This window comes from Chamaea fasciata, unplaced genomic scaffold (assembly GCF_029207755.1).
Source record: "Chamaea fasciata isolate MVZ Bird 193981 ecotype frontalis unplaced genomic scaffold, bChaFas1.0.hap1 SCAF_31, whole genome shotgun sequence".
Taxonomy (NCBI): domain Eukaryota; kingdom Metazoa; phylum Chordata; class Aves; order Passeriformes; family Sylviidae; genus Chamaea; species Chamaea fasciata.
Genome location: NW_027094116.1, coordinates 2,357,352 through 2,374,634, shown reverse-complemented (window position 1 = coordinate 2,374,634; position 17,283 = coordinate 2,357,352). Strand labels below are relative to the sequence as shown.

Here is a 17,283-nt window from a genome sequence, read left to right as displayed (position 1 = left end):
GTGACTCCCGCACACGGGCGGGACGCGCACGCGCCCGCCCCGCCCCCGCCGCGCCTGCGCGCGCGCCCGCCCCGCCCGCAAGATGGCGGCCCCCCCCCCCCGCTCCCGGCCGTGAGGGAGGCGGAGAGCGCGCGCGCCGCGCGAGCATAAAAACGGCGTTTATGCCGTGAATCCCGGGATCTCTGAGGTCGGAAAAGACTTCCGAGTCCAGCCTGTGACCTCGTCCCCCAGCACAGAGCACTGAGTGCCACGTGCAGTCGTTCTTTGGGCGCAGCCAGGGACGGGGATTCGAGGAAAATTCCCCGATGTCCAACCGGGACCTCCCCCAGCACGGTTGGGGCTCCGTCCTTAGAAAAGAGGGGAAATGGCGTCTGCGCCCCTCGGCCCCCTCGCAGCTCCCCGTCCCTTCCCTCAACGAAATCAAACAGACAGGCGCTGTTGTCCTTTGCCCCCTTTACCCAAACGCACACTACGGCCATTTGTTTTAAAAAATATGTCTTTAATGGGGGCGCTGAGGAGGGCGAAGAGAGCTGTGCGGCTCAGGGGCTGTGGGGCAGGAGCGGGGCCGCGGCCGGGCTCAGTCCGTGGACTCGAGCACGGACTCGCTGAGCGCCAGGTCCCAGTAGTGCTCGGCGCTGTGCTTCTTGAAGTGCTCCCGCGCCATGTTCTCCGTGGGGCACTGCTTGAACTTCATCTCGCCAAAGCTGCGATCCTTCGCCGTGCCCTGCAGGGAGACAAGGGGTGGATTCCCGCCCTCCGCACAGGAAACGCGGCTCCAGGGGCTGTGGGGAACGTGCCAATACACGCTTTTACAGGCTACAGCTAAAGGAATGTGAGGGAGGGTCGGATCCCACCTCAGCCCCATCCTGGTATGGAACCACCACCGTGACTCACCTCCCAAACCAGAGAGCATTTGTTTGTTTTCTTAACAGACTCCTCGTCAGACTCATCATCATCTGGAAAAACCCAGCCAACAAAGCCCATTTAGCCCCGGAGGCAGAGCAGGAGCAGAACTCCCCACCTCTCACACCAGCACAGCATTGCTCACCCTCTCCCTTCGTGTTTGATGTCTGCTCGTCCCACTTTATTCGATGCAGCATAAGACGTTTGAATTTCTTCTGTGCTTTCGGGCCTGCGGAAGAATCAAGACAACATTGTCAGGAAATCTCTTAACCTGCAGCTGGCAGGGACTCCCTCATAGAATGATCCAGGTTTTCTGACTGGATTACTGCACTCCGCAGTCACTGCTAACCCCGTTAACAATGTAATTAAGGGAGTTTGTAATTGCCTCCTTACTTCCTTGTCCTTCCCTAACCCTGTCACCAATTTCCACAGCAATTCCTGCTGGAGGCAAGCTCTGGGATGCTCTGTGGTGACCCAAGCATGCCTAGAAGGCCTCACCTCCTTCTACCACCACCACGTTGACATCTTTGTGCAAGACCACCACACCCGTGAGGTACAGCTGCCCAGCATTCGCCTCGATTTTGAATTTTTTTGCTGGATTGCTCAAGTTTCGGACCCTAAGGATAAGGTGAAAGAAATAATCAAATATTTGTGGAAAACCAGAACTGTTATCTCAGCTCTCAGAGGTCCCTCTGTCCCAACCAGGCCCAGCAACAGAGCTCACCTGTGGGCTCACTCACCTGTACACAGCTATGTGAACTCCCTGTGAAACATCTTCCTTGAGCTTTTTCACCTTCTTGGCTTTCCGCTGCTCTGCTGTGAGCTTCCTTGCTGCGTTTGCTTCCTCGTGAGCCCTGGAAACAAACAGGTACCACTGAGAAGACTGCCCCTGCACAAAACATCCGAACTAAACCTATCCAGAAGTGTCCCAACATGTCACAGTACAAGGGGTCACCTACTTCTGTCTCTTGGCCATCTGTGCTCGGACGTGAGCTTCCACCTTTGTTGGGTCCTGGACAGCTTCCGTGCCCAGCACGCGCATCAGGTTGGAAATCCTCACTGCAAAGGAACGGAAGAGGTGCTGGGAGGGCTCCCGTTGGACATGGCAATGGGAGAGGCTCCCACTGGAGCCTTCTTCCACCAGAACACCAGCACACACATAAAAACCCACCGTCTGTGTGGATTTCAGATCCGTGCAATCCCCCCAAGGCCGTGCTGCCGTCAGCACTCCTAACACATCCACGCCTGGCCAGGGCCTAGCTGTCACTCACCTTTGGGCTCTGGTGGTGGCATCAGGCCCAGCCTGACCTTCTCCTGCAGCTCCTTCTGGGCTTCTCGCCGTGTCTGGCGCCGTAATTTCTTCTGCTCTTTCTTTGTTAAATACACGCCCAGGGTCACCGGCGTGTCACTGTCCACTGGCAGGGAAACGAGACCATCAGGAATGTGCCCTGGAGGATCCGGGGGGACACAGGGCTCCACCAGGACCAGAGGGACACTGGCAGTGCTGGGCAGAGGGGTCAGGGCTGCTTGAACAGCCAAACCCTCCAAGGCAGGACCATACCTGGGGGGCTGAGCTGGGCCGGGTGCTCCACCAGGTTCGTGATCCCGAAGTACTCGTCTTTCTTTGAGGTCGCCCCGCCTTTTCTGGAAAGGAAAGAGTTGGGCATCATGGCAGAATTCCCAGCACAAACTCATGCGCAAATCCCAACGCAGAGCTCGATGGGCTGAAGGAGACCCACGGTGCCATGGTGTTAATGTACAGGTGTCTCCCTCCATTCGGGGGTTCAGAGGCAGGGCCCCACATCCATCGTGAGCACAACTTGTGCAGAATGCTCGTGCTTGGAAACAAAACTAAACCTCCCCAAACCTGGGCTAAAATATCCCCCCAGCTCCACAGCAGCTGCCTACTACAGCCCCCAGAGAAACTTTGGGAGCAAACCCAGTGCCTGTATCTTGAAGATGAGAGGGGGAATTCGACGCTCAAGCACAAACATCTGGCATGATTTCCCCACGTGCTTCCCAGACCCGCCACGCAGCTCCTGAATTCCTGCTGTGGCAGACACATCAACACCTGGAGATACTCACAAATCCAGGCCGTTGGGGATGATGTAGGAGTCCCACCACTCGATCTCTGGGATCTCCCCCTCCTTCAGCTCCTTCTTAGGGGTGATCAGAGCCAATTTGGTGGAAGTGTGAATCCCAGTTTTCCTGGCAGCCTGGGAGATCTCTGCCTGCAGCTTTTCTAGCTGAGCCTGAGAATGAGAAGAAAAATGGAACAGAAAGGTCATTCCAAAACAGCAGAAGCTCTGTTAATAGCTGAACATATACCACCTGCTGATTTATCGGGGTTCTTAAACAATCTGAAGCAGACTGCAAGAGAAACCACACAGCACGTGATGGCGAAGGGAAGCTTCCAAGCCTGCCAAAACTCTGCTCTTATTCCTGAGCCTTTCAGGATCATGGAACACTCCCAAAGGAAGATCTCCCTCTAGGGACTGTACTCCTGGACTTTTTCTCTCCCCTTTTTCCCAAGAACTTGGAGCATTTTAACTAAATTCTTTTAAATCTCCACTTCCGAGTTGGTCACTCAGCCAGAGAGAAATATGTTCTCTTGGGAATTTTCAATGTTTTGTCAAAAAAGGAGATTTTGCCTTTCAACAGGTGAAGAAAATGGTGAGAACACCCTTTACACACGCAAGTGCTAACTGGGGCACATGCCATCCCAACAAAAACGGGGTTTTTAAGGGAGTTTCAGGTGATTTGAGTGGAAAATTTATGAATCAAAGCCACCCCAGGTCCCTTCCCAGCCCAGGAGAGGAGAATCCCTCCTACCCGCGCTCTCATTAGCAGGACGAGGCCTCTGATACCTTTGTTCGCAACCTCTGGGCAATTTTCTCAAATTTGCCTTTTTCGTGGAACTTAAAGGTGCGTTTCTGCCGCTGGGCCGGGGTTATGGAGACGCGCGGGTCAAAGTATGTGTTTGACTCCATGTCTTCCGAGGGCTTTTCCTTAAGCTGCTGTTTGAACTGCTCTCTCTTCACGGCTCGGATGTTGGCCTTTAGGGTGGGCATGCGGTGGGTCAGCTCGATCTCCTTCCCGCTGGCATCCACCGTCCGGCCCTGCTCATCCAGGATCAGAGGAGTTGGCTTGGTCTGATCCTTGAGTTCCACTTTCCTGGGGGCAGGACAAGATATGTTGCATTCAAATGTGAATACAGCACCAACTCAGAGGAAACTTGAGCTCATTCCCACGATTTCCGTATTTTCACGGCTCATTTGTACTGCCAGGAGATTCACACCTTGTGTGCACCATTACGGGATCTTGGCCAAGGGAGGAGGAACCTCCATTTCACCTCTTTTAATATAAAATCTGTTCCTTCAGCAACAATTAAAGCCATTGTGGGGGAACCAACAGCACCAGAGAAACCTGTGGCCAGCCCGCGGCGGGTACTCACGGCGGCGCGATGCCCATGGCGTGCAGGTTGGCCAAGCCCACCATGTTGGCGTTCCCGATGAGCCCCGGCTTCAGGGCCAGCTGAGCCTGGATCCGGGCCTGCAGCTCCGCGGCTTTCCTGGCCTTCTCGATGGCATCGTTCATGAACGTGGCTGCCTGCGAGGGCTGGATTGTGTTGCCAATGGGGAGCCGTTCCGATTGGGACGAGGAAGAAATTTTGGGCTGTTGACAGAGAAGGAAGTTTTGTTCCGTGCCTGTGCCAGCAGACCCAGGCCAACGTATCAGGGCTGGACCAGTGGCCAGAGATGTGCAGGATTTGCCTGCTGCCTGCAGTAGATACCTGTGGTGTCGGAGGACTGATGAAACTCAGCTGCTTTTTCCTCTCTTCGATCTGCCGGGTGGCTGCCTCCATCATCTGTTTGATCTGTAGGAAAACAGACAGTAAGGTTTTCTCTGCCACTGGGATACAATTCTTCCATTTGGGATACAACTTAGGATAAAGTCTACACTGTGGTGGGACACGGCCCAGCTAGACTGACCTGGAGCTTAGTCAGCATCCCTGGGCTCTCTGACGGTGGGCCTGGAATGACTTCAGGCTCATCCTCAACCTCCTCGAACCGTGGGATGCGCCGCTTCTTGACGCCAGAGGATTCCTTGGACACCTCAGAGTCATCACCAAACACATCCTAACGTAAAGAAAGATCAGAAAGCTGTGGTTAGAACAGAGCGTTTTCCTCCCAGACCAGGATTTGAGATGAGAAACCACCAGCATGTCTCAGCTCCGGCTCCGTAACGCAGAATTCCGAGGCAGCACGAGCCGACTGAGCCCAGGCCGAGCCTGGGCCCTGGCCCCCCACCAGAGGAACACCAGTGACGTCCATGCAAGAGCGTGAAGGACAGGAGACACCGCAGGGATGCACCTGCCTAAGAGCCACCACCACTCCCTCAGGTGCTCAGAGTGGGGGACTGGCACTGAGGAGATTGAAGGTCTCAGCAACATGAAAAGACAGAAAAAGCCTGCCCAGAGCTGATCTGGCTGGGATAACAACATATCCACGTCTTCTGCCAACTCGGAGGGTTTGGTGAGGGAATCTGTGCTGTCCTACCACGCAGTCCTCCCGAAAGGAGGATGCGGCCCTGGGACGGTTGGGACACCTGCAGCATTCCCTCACACTCCACCCCAGACCAGTCCAGCTCAGATCCAAGGCTGGAGCCACTCCAGAGAAGCACAGCTCAGAGAGCACATGGAGCAGTGGCCCCGCTGATGGGCTTTCAGCAGCGTCAGGTCACCAAACAAAAGGCACGGTACATTTTCCACAGAGCTCTGGTCAGGCCAGGCCCAGCACCTGTGGCCGTGGATTCCATCGTCAGTGTTTGGTTTGTGTGTGGAAACCTGGATCTGTCCGTGCGGTGGGTGACTGTAGTGTGTGTGTCAAGGTGTTATTTGAAAAGAAAATATACACACCGGTTGGGAGCGTTAGTTGCAATCCCTTCTTCACTACAACGGTTCATATCCTACAAGGACACTTCCTCAGCCACACAGGTACTTCTTGGAAAACCTACAAGTTCAAGAGAAAGGACTTGCCCATAGTATAAAGTGTGGAAACTTTACGTTCAGTTCCTGACCTTCCCAAGCCATGACCTACCCCAGGGTGAACCGAGGAGCGGGAAGCAGTATGGCAAGTGGCCCTGGGAGTCATCACTGCCCGACACTGTGGGATCTACAGGTGCCAGGACAAATTTCTCTCCACAGCCTGCACTGGGGCAGGGTCAGTCACTCTGCAAGTGCTGCCATGACCTGACCACCTCAGAGACCGGTTTGTGTTCCTGCAAGGTCCAGACAGACCCAGAGCGTGGTGGAGAAATTCCAAGAAATGCGATTCCAGAGACAAGAGTGAAGATTTGGCTGGAGAAACACCTCTCTCCATGCCAGCAGCCAAGAGAAGAAGGATCAGTTTCTGCTGTTGCTGCCTAGCCCAACTTCTGGCTCAGCCAAGAGCCAGGAACACCAGCAGTGCTCAGGCCAGACACGCCTGTGGCTTCACTGGGGAAGGGTCCCCTGCTGCACCCCCAGCCCTGCTCCTGCTGCCATCACCAGATCCCTCTGCCAGCACTTGCTCTCCAGCCTCCCCAGCGGGCTGTCACCGCGCTCCTGCCACCATCAAGTGATGGCACTGCCAATGTCCCCACCTCTGCCATGCCCCTGACCAGGCCCAGGGCAGCAGCTGGACCTCCAGTCCCGCTCGACCATCGCGTTCCCACAGCCCTGGGGACAGCCCGGCACCCATTGCCATGGAGGGAAGAAAACAAGTTCCTAGGAGAAAACAGGGAGGGGAGGAGGCAGCTTGTCCCAGCACTCCCAAAGAGACTCAGACCCTGAATGGGATTGTTCTGTCTCACCAAGGTTCAGTGCTGACTACAAGTGCTGGGGAAACCCAGACTGCCATAAAATAGGAACCTCAGGAAGAGTGAGAGGAAAATCTCTGTGAGTAGGAGCAGCATGGAGAGGGCCTGTCAGACTTGGCAGAGTGATGGGAAAATGCAATTCTACAGGATGGGGAGAAAAGTCCTCAAGAGAAGAAAAGAAGTGAAAACAGCTTTGGATGCACAAGTCTTCCAGCAACCTAGGCAAGGGAGAAACACCAGAGCAATGGAATCCCAGTTGGAATCAATCCTGTGCTAGGACAGGAGTTGCCAAAAACCACCTATTGATTCTAGGTGGAGAAAGGGAACGAAAACCCACCAGATCATCCACCACAGAGCCTCCTGTGCTGCGTCGGGGCACAGGGAGCGATGGAAAGTCACCGGGAGCAGCTCTCCCAGGCTCCAAATGAAAGCACAAGCACAAGGAGCACTGAGGAGAAAGGAGATGGATCCACATGGATTCACTCCACCAGCCTAACAGAAAGCCAAAGCCAGGCTTCCACCTTGGCTTTGGGAAAGAGAACCGCAAGGTAAAGGCTCCCACACTTCATAATGGAGAGGAGTCGTTTCTCTTGAACGTTCCGAGCTGTACCTCTCTGGAAGAGGAGAGTGTGCCAGAGCACCAATGCTGCCTCCAGGCCACCCAACCACGGGAAAAACCAATCAATAATCAATAATCAATAATCACCTTTAGCTCCCGCTTGCGGTTCCGGTCGCTGTTGGATTTGGAGTGCCGGGAGCTTCGTCCTTCCTCCACTGCCTCAAAGAGCTTGTCTACAAATCGCAGGGTGGAATCATCCAGGAAGGGTTTTAGGTGGTCTGGAAAAGAGGAAGATCCTATCAGTGCAGAATTCTGAGCTTGAGGCGAGCAGGAGAATGGAGAATCCACAGAGATTGCTGGGAAGATGTAAACCACTTAAATTTAAATGTGATTCAACTCTACAAGCACAGGGAGGCCTTTGAGGCTCTGAAAGCCTCTGGGATCTGTGGATCATGTTGTTTTAGCTTTAAACTAAGGGATTAAGGGAGTCCAGGCTGCACACAGAAACAAACTAGGCTGTAACAGGCAAAAAAAGCATCCCAGTTAAATCACCATTTCCAGCTGCTTGACTAAGGAATTAGATTTCACTTATCTGATTTTGTAACGTATTGCCAAGCTTCCCGCTGCATCTGGTCCGATGGATTTGCCCGTACTCCCCTCAAAGAGGCTGAGAGAACTGCCCCGTGCCCCTGCCCCTCCACCCTGGGGAGGTCTGGGCTGTTTTACCAGCCCAGCTCTGGACGTACCGGCCGCTTTCTTCTTGTCCATGCCCTTGCCCACGCAGTTGAGCGCGGCGGTGACCACGGTGGGCTCCGAGAAGCCCAGGACACGCTTCACCGTCTTCTCGATCCATGGCTTCAGTTCATCCAGCTCCCGCTTGGACAGCGACATCTCCGCCCGGGCTGAGGGCACCCACCCACCTCAGAGCTGGAAGGAGACACGGGACATGAAGCAGGGTCCCGGGGCATCGTCACCCCCACCCCCTCCTCCCTCAGGATCAGGTCTACAGGTGGGAAAAGCTCTTGGAGACAATTTGTGCTGCCTCGTGTTTAAACCTTGGGCTAAAATGAGCCAAACCCCATGAGGAGGAAGGTCCTGACCCCACAGGGAACCCTGGGCCCCACGCGTTCCCTCAGGGATCCCAGAGGGGTGCCCTGTAGCACTGCTGTGCTTCCAAAAACACACCAGGAACATTTGTTCTCAGGACAGCCCCTCCTGCTCCGGCTCCTCCCCGAGCTCCCCAGGTCCCTCCGTGCTGCCAGCCCAGGGGCCTCCGAGCCCCCCAGATCCCTCCACAGGGATGCTCCACAGTTTGGGAAGAGATGCAGGGCAAGTGGAACACGTGGGACAGGAGAACCTCCCCCACTCCCACTGACCCCATGTTAGGGGCACAAACCAATCTGAGCCCCTTCCCCAACGTGCAGCCCCAAATCTGGGCTGTTTTCTGACAGTCACATCCCGTCAGGATCCTGCAGATCTGTGGCTGTGGCTGCAACTGCTTTTAACTGGCTGCGGGCCCTAATCGGATCTGGGAGCCGTGGGGAAAATCTCCTTAGGGATGAGACGGACCACGGCACTCCCTCTCACAGGGGCTCTGCGGGGCCCCGGCACCAGCGCGGGGCTGCGGGAATGGACACCTGGCACGGCTGTCCTTCCTGGAACCCGGAATGGGAACCGGGGATCCGCTTATCCCTCCTGGACCCGGGAACGGGGCCCCGGGGCTCAGCCCTAACACAGGAACCGGTTCAGCCTCCATCCGACCTGAGCCCCAGCCAGAGCTGCAGGGGAAGCAGCAGCTTTACGGGTGTTTCCCGGTAACACCGGGAGAGCAGCTCCAGCACCGCAGCGCTCCGAGAGCCCGTAACCCGCATCAGGACCAACGAACGTGAACCGGAGCAGCGCCCGACCGCGGCTCCGCCGCCTCCTTCGGCCTTGGACGGAGGGACGGAGGGACAGAACTCGGTCCCGCCAGACACGGGCCTCCCGCCGACCCCGGTCCCGCGCGCCCCAGCGGCCCCGCAAGGCCCGGCCTCCCCCGCTGCCGCGGAGCTACGCCCGGGGCCCGGCCCGGCCCCCTCAGCGCGGCGCGCCGGGAGAGCGGCTCCGCGCGGGCCGCGCCCGCCTCCGCCACCGCCTCCCGCCCTCCCAGCAGCCCGCCCGCCTTCCCCGTTCCCTCCACGCCCTGCGGGGCGGCCCCGCTTTCCTCACCGGCCCCGTTCCCTCACCCCGGTCCCGGCCCGGCGGCCCCTGACGGTGACGGCGCGTCGGGGCGGAAGCGGAAACGGGCGCGGGGCGCGTGCGCGGCGAGGCGCGCGGGGGGTGCCGGGAAGGAGCGGGCCCGGGGCGCGCGCTCCGACGGGCGGGGCCCGGTAGGGGGCGGAGCCCGGGGCGCGCTCAGCCCCGCCCCTGACCCCGCCCCTTCGCTCGCGCCGTCATTAACCGAACTCAATTAACGGGGATTAGAGCCAGAGGGTCTTTATTGGGGCCGGCTCCCCTCAGCAGCCCAGCCACGGGTCCTGCCGGCTGCTCCGCGCCAGGAAGGCGATCCTGCGCGCCATCTCGGCGCTGTACACCCGCCGGCACGCCTCGAACGCGCGCCGCCGCCGCGCCCGACACGGCTTCTCGTAGTACCGGGAGCGCCGCACGGCTTCGACCACGCCGTCCTGCGCCAGGATCCTGCGGGGAGAGAGAGAGCGGTGACGGCGGCAGGAAAAGTTCTGGGATGCGCGAGGAGGGGGAACAGCCACCCCAGGCGGCAAACCCTGGGCACAGCTGGGTCCCCACGGGAACCCTCAGCTCGTTCTCCTCGCCGTCCATCCGTGAGGAGAGCGAGGAGGGGAACACGCAGCTCAGCGATGGCACTGTCTCCTCCGCCGCTTTCCGAGGAACAGCGCTGCCCTCGCCTGGCTCTGCGCTCAGCTGTTCCTTTATTTCACTCTATTGACAGCCGCATCCGAGAGGGCGGCGGGACGCGGAGCTGATCAGAAGAGCCCGGCATCACCCTCCCGTCACCTTCTGCTCGAGAAATTCCGGTTCTGAACCCAGTACGTGAAGGAATTGGGGCCTCACCCGGCCCTGATTCCCGGCCGGGCTGTGGGGGCCTGGGCCCGCGGTTCCCTCCGGTTCTCACCTGTTCAGGACTCCGTACGCCGCCTCCACGTTTCCGTTCTGCACCATCACCGTGCGACCCACGAAGCGCAGGTGGTTCGCCATGGCCGCGCTGCTGCGGGACGGGGCGGCTGGGACCGGGCGGCCCCGGGGCTCGGAGGAGCCAGTCCCTGCTGCCCCCCGCCCCGGGACACGGCAGGGAACCCCGGGTACAGAGAGGGGCCGGTGCTTCCCGCCCCGCTCCCGGGGACACGGTCCTTCCCGCAGGGCCCCGAGGGAACACGGCAGGGACCCCCCGCCCCACGAACGGTCCTGGCGGGGCGCTGCCCCTGCCCCGGCCTCCCCCCGCCCCCGGCTGCCCCTGCTCAGGCCGCTCCCGTTAGGTCCTCTCCCGGCCCGGTCCTTTCCCCAACTGACCCCGGTGAAGCCGCGGCCGCTCCGCGCCCGGACCGGAAGTGGCTGACGGCGGAACTTCCGTTGGGAGGGACTTCCGGTACCATGGCCTTCCGGCGGGGCAGAGCCGGGGCCGGTTTGGGGCAGCGGGACCGGGGGGAACACGCGGGCCCTGAGCGGGTCCCGGGCCTCTCCCTCCCGCCCGTCCTGCCCGTAGCCGGGACTGGAGGCACCGTGGTCGCTCGGGGCCCCACAGCGGAGGGGACGAAGAGTCACCACGGGCCGGGGGCGGCTCTGAGCCCCCTGGGGACAGGAACCCACCCCCCGCCCTCCCAAGGACAGAGGACACGACACCGGGTGGCCCCGGCCGCTCCCGCGGCGTTTATTGCTTCCAGCAGGGCCGGCTGTGGGACATCTCTACTCGGGGACCCACGCCCCACCGACACCCCCCAGGGGGTCTGCCCCCCTCAGCCGCCTCCCGCCGCTCTGAGGGGCCACGCTCACCCCAACCGCCCCACGCCACGTGGGAAGGCACAAGCCCGGGAGGGCCTGGCCCCCGCGGGGAGGGGGCTCCGCTCTGGCCAAGGCACGCGGCTGCCCCGGCGTTGGGGCACTGGAGGGCTCCGGGGCCCCCCAGGTCAGTCCCGCCCGCCCGCGGGTCTCACTGACCACAGGTAAAAAAAACAATCGAAAAAAAAAAGGCAAAACCAAGAAATGCAGACGAGATCTCCCCCCCCCGAGCCGGGGGGGGCGTCACACGTCCGGCGCCGGAGGGGACTCGGGGATCCCGGCCTGGCACTGGGGGGAGCCGTGCTGCTGTAACGTCCCCGCGGGGCTGGCCAGGGGGAGGTCCCCGGGCAGGCGGCGGCACCGGGGAGCCCCGGGCGGACCGGCGGGGGGGCGGCGCCGTGGGGGAGCCGCGGGCGGGGCCGGGGCCGGGTCCAGCGAGGGTTTGGGGGCGACGTGGGGGAACCAGAGCCTCAGCATGGCCTCCACCTGCAGCAGCGTCCTCAGGTACCGGGCCCTGCGGGGAGAGAGCTCCTGTCACCCTCTGCGGAGAGGGGGCACCCGCGGGGGTGTCCCTGTGCCCGGCCCCGGGGACGTCTGGGGACACTCACCCCATTTCTGGCTTCTGCAGGACCCCAATGATCCGCTGGAGCCGGTCCATGGCCACGCTCTGTTGGAAGCTGCTCAGCCCTGGGGAGTCCCGAAATTGTGTGAATTCTCCACCGGGGGAAAGAGGTGCCCGGGGGGGAAGGGGCTGCGAGGGGCACCCACCTCTGTCGTACCGGCCCCGCCGCAGCCCCTCCAGCAGCTCCGCCAGCGGCCGGATGAAGCCCCGGAGCTCCTGGCACTGAGGAACGGGAGGAGGACGTGACTGGGCTGTATCCGGACTGGGGAGGGGGTCTCATGCATCACCCCCAACCCCCTCACCCCTTCAAACGCCACTTAGCACCCTCTCAGCCCCCGAATCCCGCTCATCCCCTCCCAGCAGTTCCGGGTGGGGAAGCTAAGGCAGACCCAGGTTTTCTTAGGGGACCGAGCCCTCCCTCCCCTCCCATCTTTGGGGGTGGCCCTTCGTTTTCTGCCCCCGACTCACCTTTTGGGCAAAGAGGCGATCGCCATCGCTGGGAGGGACGTCCCCCCCCTCCCCTTTTCGCGGGCGCTTCCCCCCGCGGGGTGACGGCGGAGACTCGGGGGGTGCTCGGTCCAGCCCCCCCGGGCGCTTGCGGCTGCGCTCAGGTTTGGGGGGGCTCCGGAGGGAGCTGCCAGCCTCGACCTCACTGTCAGACACGGGGGAGCCGCAAGAGCAGGCGCGGGCGGGGGGCTCCATGGCGGGGGTGGCCCCCCCAGGGGAGCCTCTCCCTGCGCTCAGTTCCAGCAGGGTCACCCAGCCGAGGCTCTCTGCGGCAGGGAGTGAAACACGGAGGAAGAAAGGGGGGATATCGGACAAAAATGGAAGACAAGGAGCTGCCTTGTTCTTCCATGGGGGTGTCACCCCCACATCCCCAGTGTCACCTCACATGCCCCGGTGGAGCAGATTTGGCATCTCCTCAGACAGGGTGGGGGGTGTAGGGACCCCCCTGGCACTGAGAGCCTTCACCCAGAACCATCCCTAGTGCCAGGACACCCCCCTCCCGCCCGGTACAGCTACCTGCCCCAGCCCCGGGACACTCCGGGCGCGGGACTGCCCGATCCCGGGACCGCCCCTCCCCAGCTCCCTTCACTCCCTTCCCTGCCGCCCCCTGCCCAGGACTGAGATCCCCCTGCAAGAGTCCCGCCCGTGATGGGAACCTGCCCCCCCGGACTGGGACCCCCGGGACCACGACGAGGACCCCTCCATCCAGCCCCGGATCCCCCACCCCCGTCACCGGGACCACCCCTGGCCCCGGTCACCCCGGATCCCACCTGCTCCCGGCTGCAGCTCCGGTGGTGGCGGTGTCCCGGGCCCAGAGCCGGTGCCTCGGTGCCGGTGTCGCTGTTCCCGTCCCTGCCCCAGTGCCGGTATCACTGTTCCAGTATCACCGTCCCCGTTCGTGTCCCGGTATCAGTGTCCCGATGCCGGTATTGCTGCCCCCGTTTCCCGCGCCGGTGTCAATGTCCCTGAGCCGGTTGCACTGTCGCCGTGCCGGTATCCCCGTGCCGGTCCCGCTGTTCCGGTGTCCCGGTCTCTCTGTCCCCGGTCCCGGTGCCGGTCCCGCCCCGCCCGCGGCGGCCCCACGCGGACACGTGCGCGGCCGCACGTGCCTCCGGCCGGGCCCCGCCCCGCCCCGCTTCCATTGGCCTCTGCGTGCCGGGAGGCCCCGCCTCCTCGCTCCCGTTGGCTCGTTCCGCCGCCCCGCGCTGATTGGCCGAGGGGCGGGGCTCTGGCCACGCCCCCCCGCATGGCTATTCGGGGCACGCGGCGCCTGGCAGCGCCCCCTGGCGGGCATCGGGGGACGCGTTCTGCGGGGTCCTAGGCCACGCCCCCACCCTGTCAGCACCGCCCCCGTGCGCCCAGCCAATGAGCGGCGGTCCCGGGGGCGCGTCTCGGCCACTGGGCGGGGCGGTCCCGCCCCCTTCAATTACATAACCGGGGCGGGGCAGCGCGTGGGCCCCCACGTGGGGGCGGGGGCCCTGGTGACGTCACGCTTGCGCGTGGGGGAACGCCCGCGGGGCGGGGCTTCTCGGAGAGGGGCGGGGCCGGGGAGCGCCTGCATGATCTGCCTGGGGACCCCCCGAGCGCCCCCAACGACCCCCACTCCTTCATCTTTCCCCCAAAATCCCACCCAGGGCCCTGAACTCCCAGCCAGCTCTCCCCCCACGAGGCACAGGGTGACCCCCAAGACCCCACCCGACGACCCTTCACAGGGGGATCCTCTTCAGGGGGACCCTCCCCCTTAAGAGGGGGCCCCTCTTCAGCCCCCCAAACCCTCAGAGCCCCCCAGAGTTCCACAAACCCCAGTCCTACAAACCCCTCACCCCAAAAGCTCAGAGCTCGCAGCCCCACGGACCCTGCAAGCCCACAGCCCCATCTCCACCCTCCCCGCACCCCGACACCCCGGGCATGGCCCCTCCAGCCCTCCCCGTCCCCCCGGGGGGGCCCGTCCCCCTGGGTGGGTATTTAGGGCCGGGCCGGTGTCACCCGGCCCCCCTTGCCCCCTGCCATGCTGAGTGTGCTGCTGCTCCTGGGGGGCCTGGCCCCCGCCCTGCCCGCTGGTGAGTCCCCCCGGGGTGCCCCTAGCAGATCCCGCTCTGGGGTGCAGCCCTGACCCCCTCAGGTGCCCCCATGTTGGGCCAGGGGGCTGAGCCGAGCCCCCGCCCCAACGCTCCACTCTCCCCAACAGGTCCCCACTGGACGTACGAGGGTGAGTCGGGCCCCACCCAGGGAGCCCCCATCTATCTTCAGCCCCTGAAACCACCCCTCACGCCCCCTGAGCTGGGGGCTCACACGGGTCTCCCCAGAGCGTAGGGAGGTGGATGGGTGACAGCCCCCCTTGATCCCGGACATCCAGGCGCCCCAAATGGGAAGGAGATGGGTGCATGACAGCCCCTCCTTACCCCCCTCTAGACACCCGGGTCCCCTAAGACAGGCGGGAGTGAATGGGTGCAGCCCCCCATTTTCCCCCTCCTGCCCCCCCTTGCCCCCCTCGCTCCAATGGTCCCTTTGTGCTCCTTTACATAAGGCTCCTGCTGCCAAATCCAATTAGGATCTGGCCTTGGCCAAATCCCGCTAAGCCCCATCCTGCCGGGCCCAGGGGACCCATGGGTGCCCCCCCGGCCCTGCGGGCTCGGCTTTGTCCCCGCTCCCCCGGCCGGAAAAAAATGTCCCCAGCAGATTAACGAGGCCCTTGGGAATGTCACCCGTGTCCCAGTTTGGGGAGCAGTGAGGGCGTTTTGGGTCACAGGGCCCCGCTGGGCGAAGCAGCCCCCGGGGTGAGGTGGGGGGGTCCCACCTGGACTCTGGTTCTCCCCAGGTCCCCACGGGCAGCAGCACTGGCACGAGGGACACCCGGAGTGCGGCGGCCGGGCGCAGTCACCCATCGACATCGCGACGGCGCGGGCACAGCCGGACCCGTCCCTGCCACCGCTGCAGCCCGAGGGCTACGAGCACCCCGAGAGCCCCCGGCTGACCCTCGCCAACAACGGCCACACCGGTGAGCGCCGGGGGGAGAACCGGGGAGTCCCCGGTGTCCCGGCCCTGCTGACCCCCTCTCCCGCAGCCGTGCTGGCACTGCCACCATCCCTGCGGCTCCGGGGGCTGCCCCACACCTTCGCGGCCGTACAGCTCCACTTCCACTGGGGCCGGCCCGGCCACGCCGCTGGCGCTGAGCACCTGCTGGACGGGCACCGCGCCCCCGCCGAGGTACCGGGGGGCTGGGGGCCGGACGGGGAACAGCTCCAAAAACGGGTCTGGGAGCGGGGTAGGAAAAGAGGGCGGGAACAGGCCCGGGGTCAGGAAATGGCACGGGAATTGTGTGGGAAATGGTTGTGGGAAGGGGTGTCAGTGTGGGAAGCAGCATGGGAACAGTGTGGAAAATGGGTTTGCATCGCAGGAATTTGCTGCAGGGAATGGAAAAGGGGTCCTGGTGAGGGAAATGGGTCCAGGGATGTGCAATGAGTGCAGGGAGGGGATGGGGAGCAGAAGAAAAAAGGGATGGGAAACGGAGACAGAGCAGGTCCAGGAGTGGGCAGCAGGTCTGGGCACTGCGGGAGGTGCTGGGATGGGAGCCGGGGCAGGGCTGGGGGTTCAGGGGGTCCCCACTGTGCCGTAGATGCACGTGGTGCACTTCGATGCCGAGCGTTTCGCCGATGCCAGCGTGGCGCAGCAGCACCCTGGTGGGCTGGCCGTGCTCGGCGTCCTCCTGGAGGTACAGACCCCACACCCATGCCCTCCACCCACCCACGCTTCCTCAGCCCCTCACTGACCCCCCCACTCCTCCAGGTGGGAGATGACCCCCACCCCGCCTATGATAACATCCTGAGGCATCTCGGCAGCATCCGCTACGCAGGTGAGGAGAGGGAGGGGGAAACCCCAAATCCCCTTCCCAGCACCCCCCAACTGCTCCCCCCCACAGGGCAGACGGTGGCCATCCCCTCCTTCAGCATCCAGGACCTGCTGCCCACGCACCTCGACCGCTACTACCGGTACAATGGGTCCCTGACCACTCCACCCTGCTTCCAGAGCGTCCTCTGGACCGTCTTCCCGCAGCCCGTCCGCATCAGCCAGGCCCAGGTAGGACCCGCTCTGGAGGGAGCCCCCCGGGTTTGGCAAACACACCCCCCAGTGCTCCCTCCTTCCCCTTCCAGCTGGAGCAGCTCCAGGGAAGCCTTTACTCCACGGAGGAGGCTGAGCCGGAGGAGCCCCAGCTCCTGGTGGACAATTTCCGGGCCCCGCAGGAGCTGAACCAGCGCCTGGTGCTCTCGTCCTTCCCCACGGGTGAGTGGAGGGGTGGGAAGGGTCCCCCACGCCCCTCACGTGGCTCCTGGAGCCCCAGCCGGGCACAAGGTGCTGGCCCTGACCCTGGCCTTTCCCTTGCAGAGCCAGAGGGATATTCCACAGGTAGGGCCAGGCCAGGAGGCTGGGCTGGGGGGTCACCCCTGGACCCCCCTGACCCCGCCCCGGCGTCACGCAGGTGAGGTCATCGCCATCATCTTCGGCGCCGTCGCTGGTTGCGTCGGCCTCTTCCTCGCCGTCCACTTTGGGGCCAAGCGGATGCGGTGAGACCCCCCCACATCCCTCAGTGGGACCCCCACGGGTTCCGTGCAGAGACTCCCCTCTCACCCTGGTTTCTGCCCCGGCAGCGCGAGGCGGGCGCAGGCGCAGGACGTCGTGTTCAAGGCTTCCTCCCGCCGCTCCCCCATGGACACTGGACACTCGCGCTGACCCCAGGCCAGGCTGGGAGGGGCCCACACTGTCCCCCAGCCCCTCACCCACAGCCCCACTGCAAATAAAGCCCTTTCCCCTTCTGGTGGCTTTT

The 17,283-nt window shown here is 62.8% G+C and overlaps 4 protein-coding genes across 11 annotated transcripts; 1 reads left to right on the top strand and 3 right to left on the bottom strand.

Moving 5' to 3' along the window:
* Positions 1-488: 488 nt before the first annotated feature.
* PRPF3 (pre-mRNA processing factor 3) lies at positions 489-9,627 on the bottom strand. Of its 3 annotated transcripts, none has more exons than XM_066206691.1 (16): positions 9,547-9,627; positions 8,068-8,248; positions 7,469-7,599; positions 4,896-5,042; positions 4,697-4,780; positions 4,358-4,578; positions 3,771-4,077; positions 2,989-3,155; positions 2,465-2,547; positions 2,175-2,318; positions 1,863-1,962; positions 1,644-1,757; positions 1,402-1,520; positions 1,049-1,132; positions 895-956; positions 489-724 (listed from the first exon to the last, which is right to left on the bottom strand). In XM_066206691.1, exons 2-16 carry the CDS (start codon positions 8,210-8,212, stop codon positions 578-580), a joined length of 2,055 nt encoding a protein of 684 aa, XP_066062788.1. In that variant the 5' UTR covers positions 8,213-8,248; positions 9,547-9,627; the 3' UTR covers positions 489-577. The 3 variants fall into 3 exon arrangements, with proteins under 3 accessions (XP_066062788.1, XP_066062789.1, XP_066062790.1); XM_066206692.1 differs by having other exon boundaries at positions 9,530-9,586; XM_066206693.1 differs by lacking the exons at positions 8,068-8,248; positions 9,547-9,627 and adding an exon at positions 5,822-5,915 and having other exon boundaries at positions 7,469-7,547.
* A 153-nt stretch (positions 9,628-9,780) lies between these two features.
* On the bottom strand, positions 9,781-10,958 carry MRPS21 (mitochondrial ribosomal protein S21). Of its 2 annotated transcripts, none has more exons than XM_066206700.1 (3): positions 10,847-10,958; positions 10,452-10,544; positions 9,781-9,997 (listed from the first exon to the last, which is right to left on the bottom strand). In XM_066206700.1, the coding sequence occupies exons 1-3, from the start codon at positions 10,927-10,929 to the stop codon at positions 9,817-9,819; spliced, it is 357 nt and encodes a 118-aa protein (XP_066062797.1). In that variant the 5' UTR covers positions 10,930-10,958; the 3' UTR covers positions 9,781-9,816. The 2 variants fall into 2 exon arrangements, with proteins under 2 accessions (XP_066062797.1, XP_066062798.1); XM_066206701.1 differs by having other exon boundaries at positions 10,452-10,541; positions 10,847-10,955.
* Positions 10,959-11,045: 87 nt separating this feature from the next.
* On the bottom strand, positions 11,046-13,333 carry CIART (circadian associated repressor of transcription). Of its 2 annotated transcripts, XM_066206699.1 has the most exons (5): positions 13,232-13,333; positions 12,423-12,727; positions 12,101-12,176; positions 11,941-12,019; positions 11,049-11,846 (listed from the first exon to the last, which is right to left on the bottom strand). In XM_066206699.1, exons 2-5 carry the CDS (start codon positions 12,654-12,656, stop codon positions 11,576-11,578), a joined length of 660 nt encoding a protein of 219 aa, XP_066062796.1. In that variant the 5' UTR covers positions 12,657-12,727; positions 13,232-13,333; the 3' UTR covers positions 11,049-11,575. The 2 variants fall into 2 exon arrangements, with proteins under 2 accessions (XP_066062795.1, XP_066062796.1); XM_066206698.1 differs by lacking the exon at positions 13,232-13,333 and having other exon boundaries at positions 11,046-11,846; positions 11,941-12,176; positions 12,423-12,997.
* Positions 13,334-13,983: 650 nt separating this feature from the next.
* CA14 (carbonic anhydrase 14) lies at positions 13,984-17,271 on the top strand. 4 transcript variants are annotated; one of them, XM_066206879.1, is made up of 11 exons: positions 13,984-14,521; positions 14,650-14,670; positions 15,280-15,459; positions 15,526-15,668; positions 16,078-16,173; positions 16,248-16,314; positions 16,381-16,538; positions 16,613-16,742; positions 16,845-16,865; positions 16,939-17,023; positions 17,108-17,271. In XM_066206879.1, exons 1-11 carry the CDS (start codon positions 14,470-14,472, stop codon positions 17,187-17,189), a joined length of 1,035 nt encoding a protein of 344 aa, XP_066062976.1. In that variant the 5' UTR covers positions 13,984-14,469; the 3' UTR covers positions 17,190-17,271. The 4 variants fall into 4 exon arrangements, with proteins under 4 accessions (XP_066062976.1, XP_066062974.1, XP_066062975.1 ...); XM_066206877.1 differs by having other exon boundaries at positions 15,280-15,668; XM_066206878.1 differs by lacking the exon at positions 13,984-14,521 and having other exon boundaries at positions 14,524-14,670.
* The last annotated feature ends 12 nt before the right edge of the window (positions 17,272-17,283 follow it).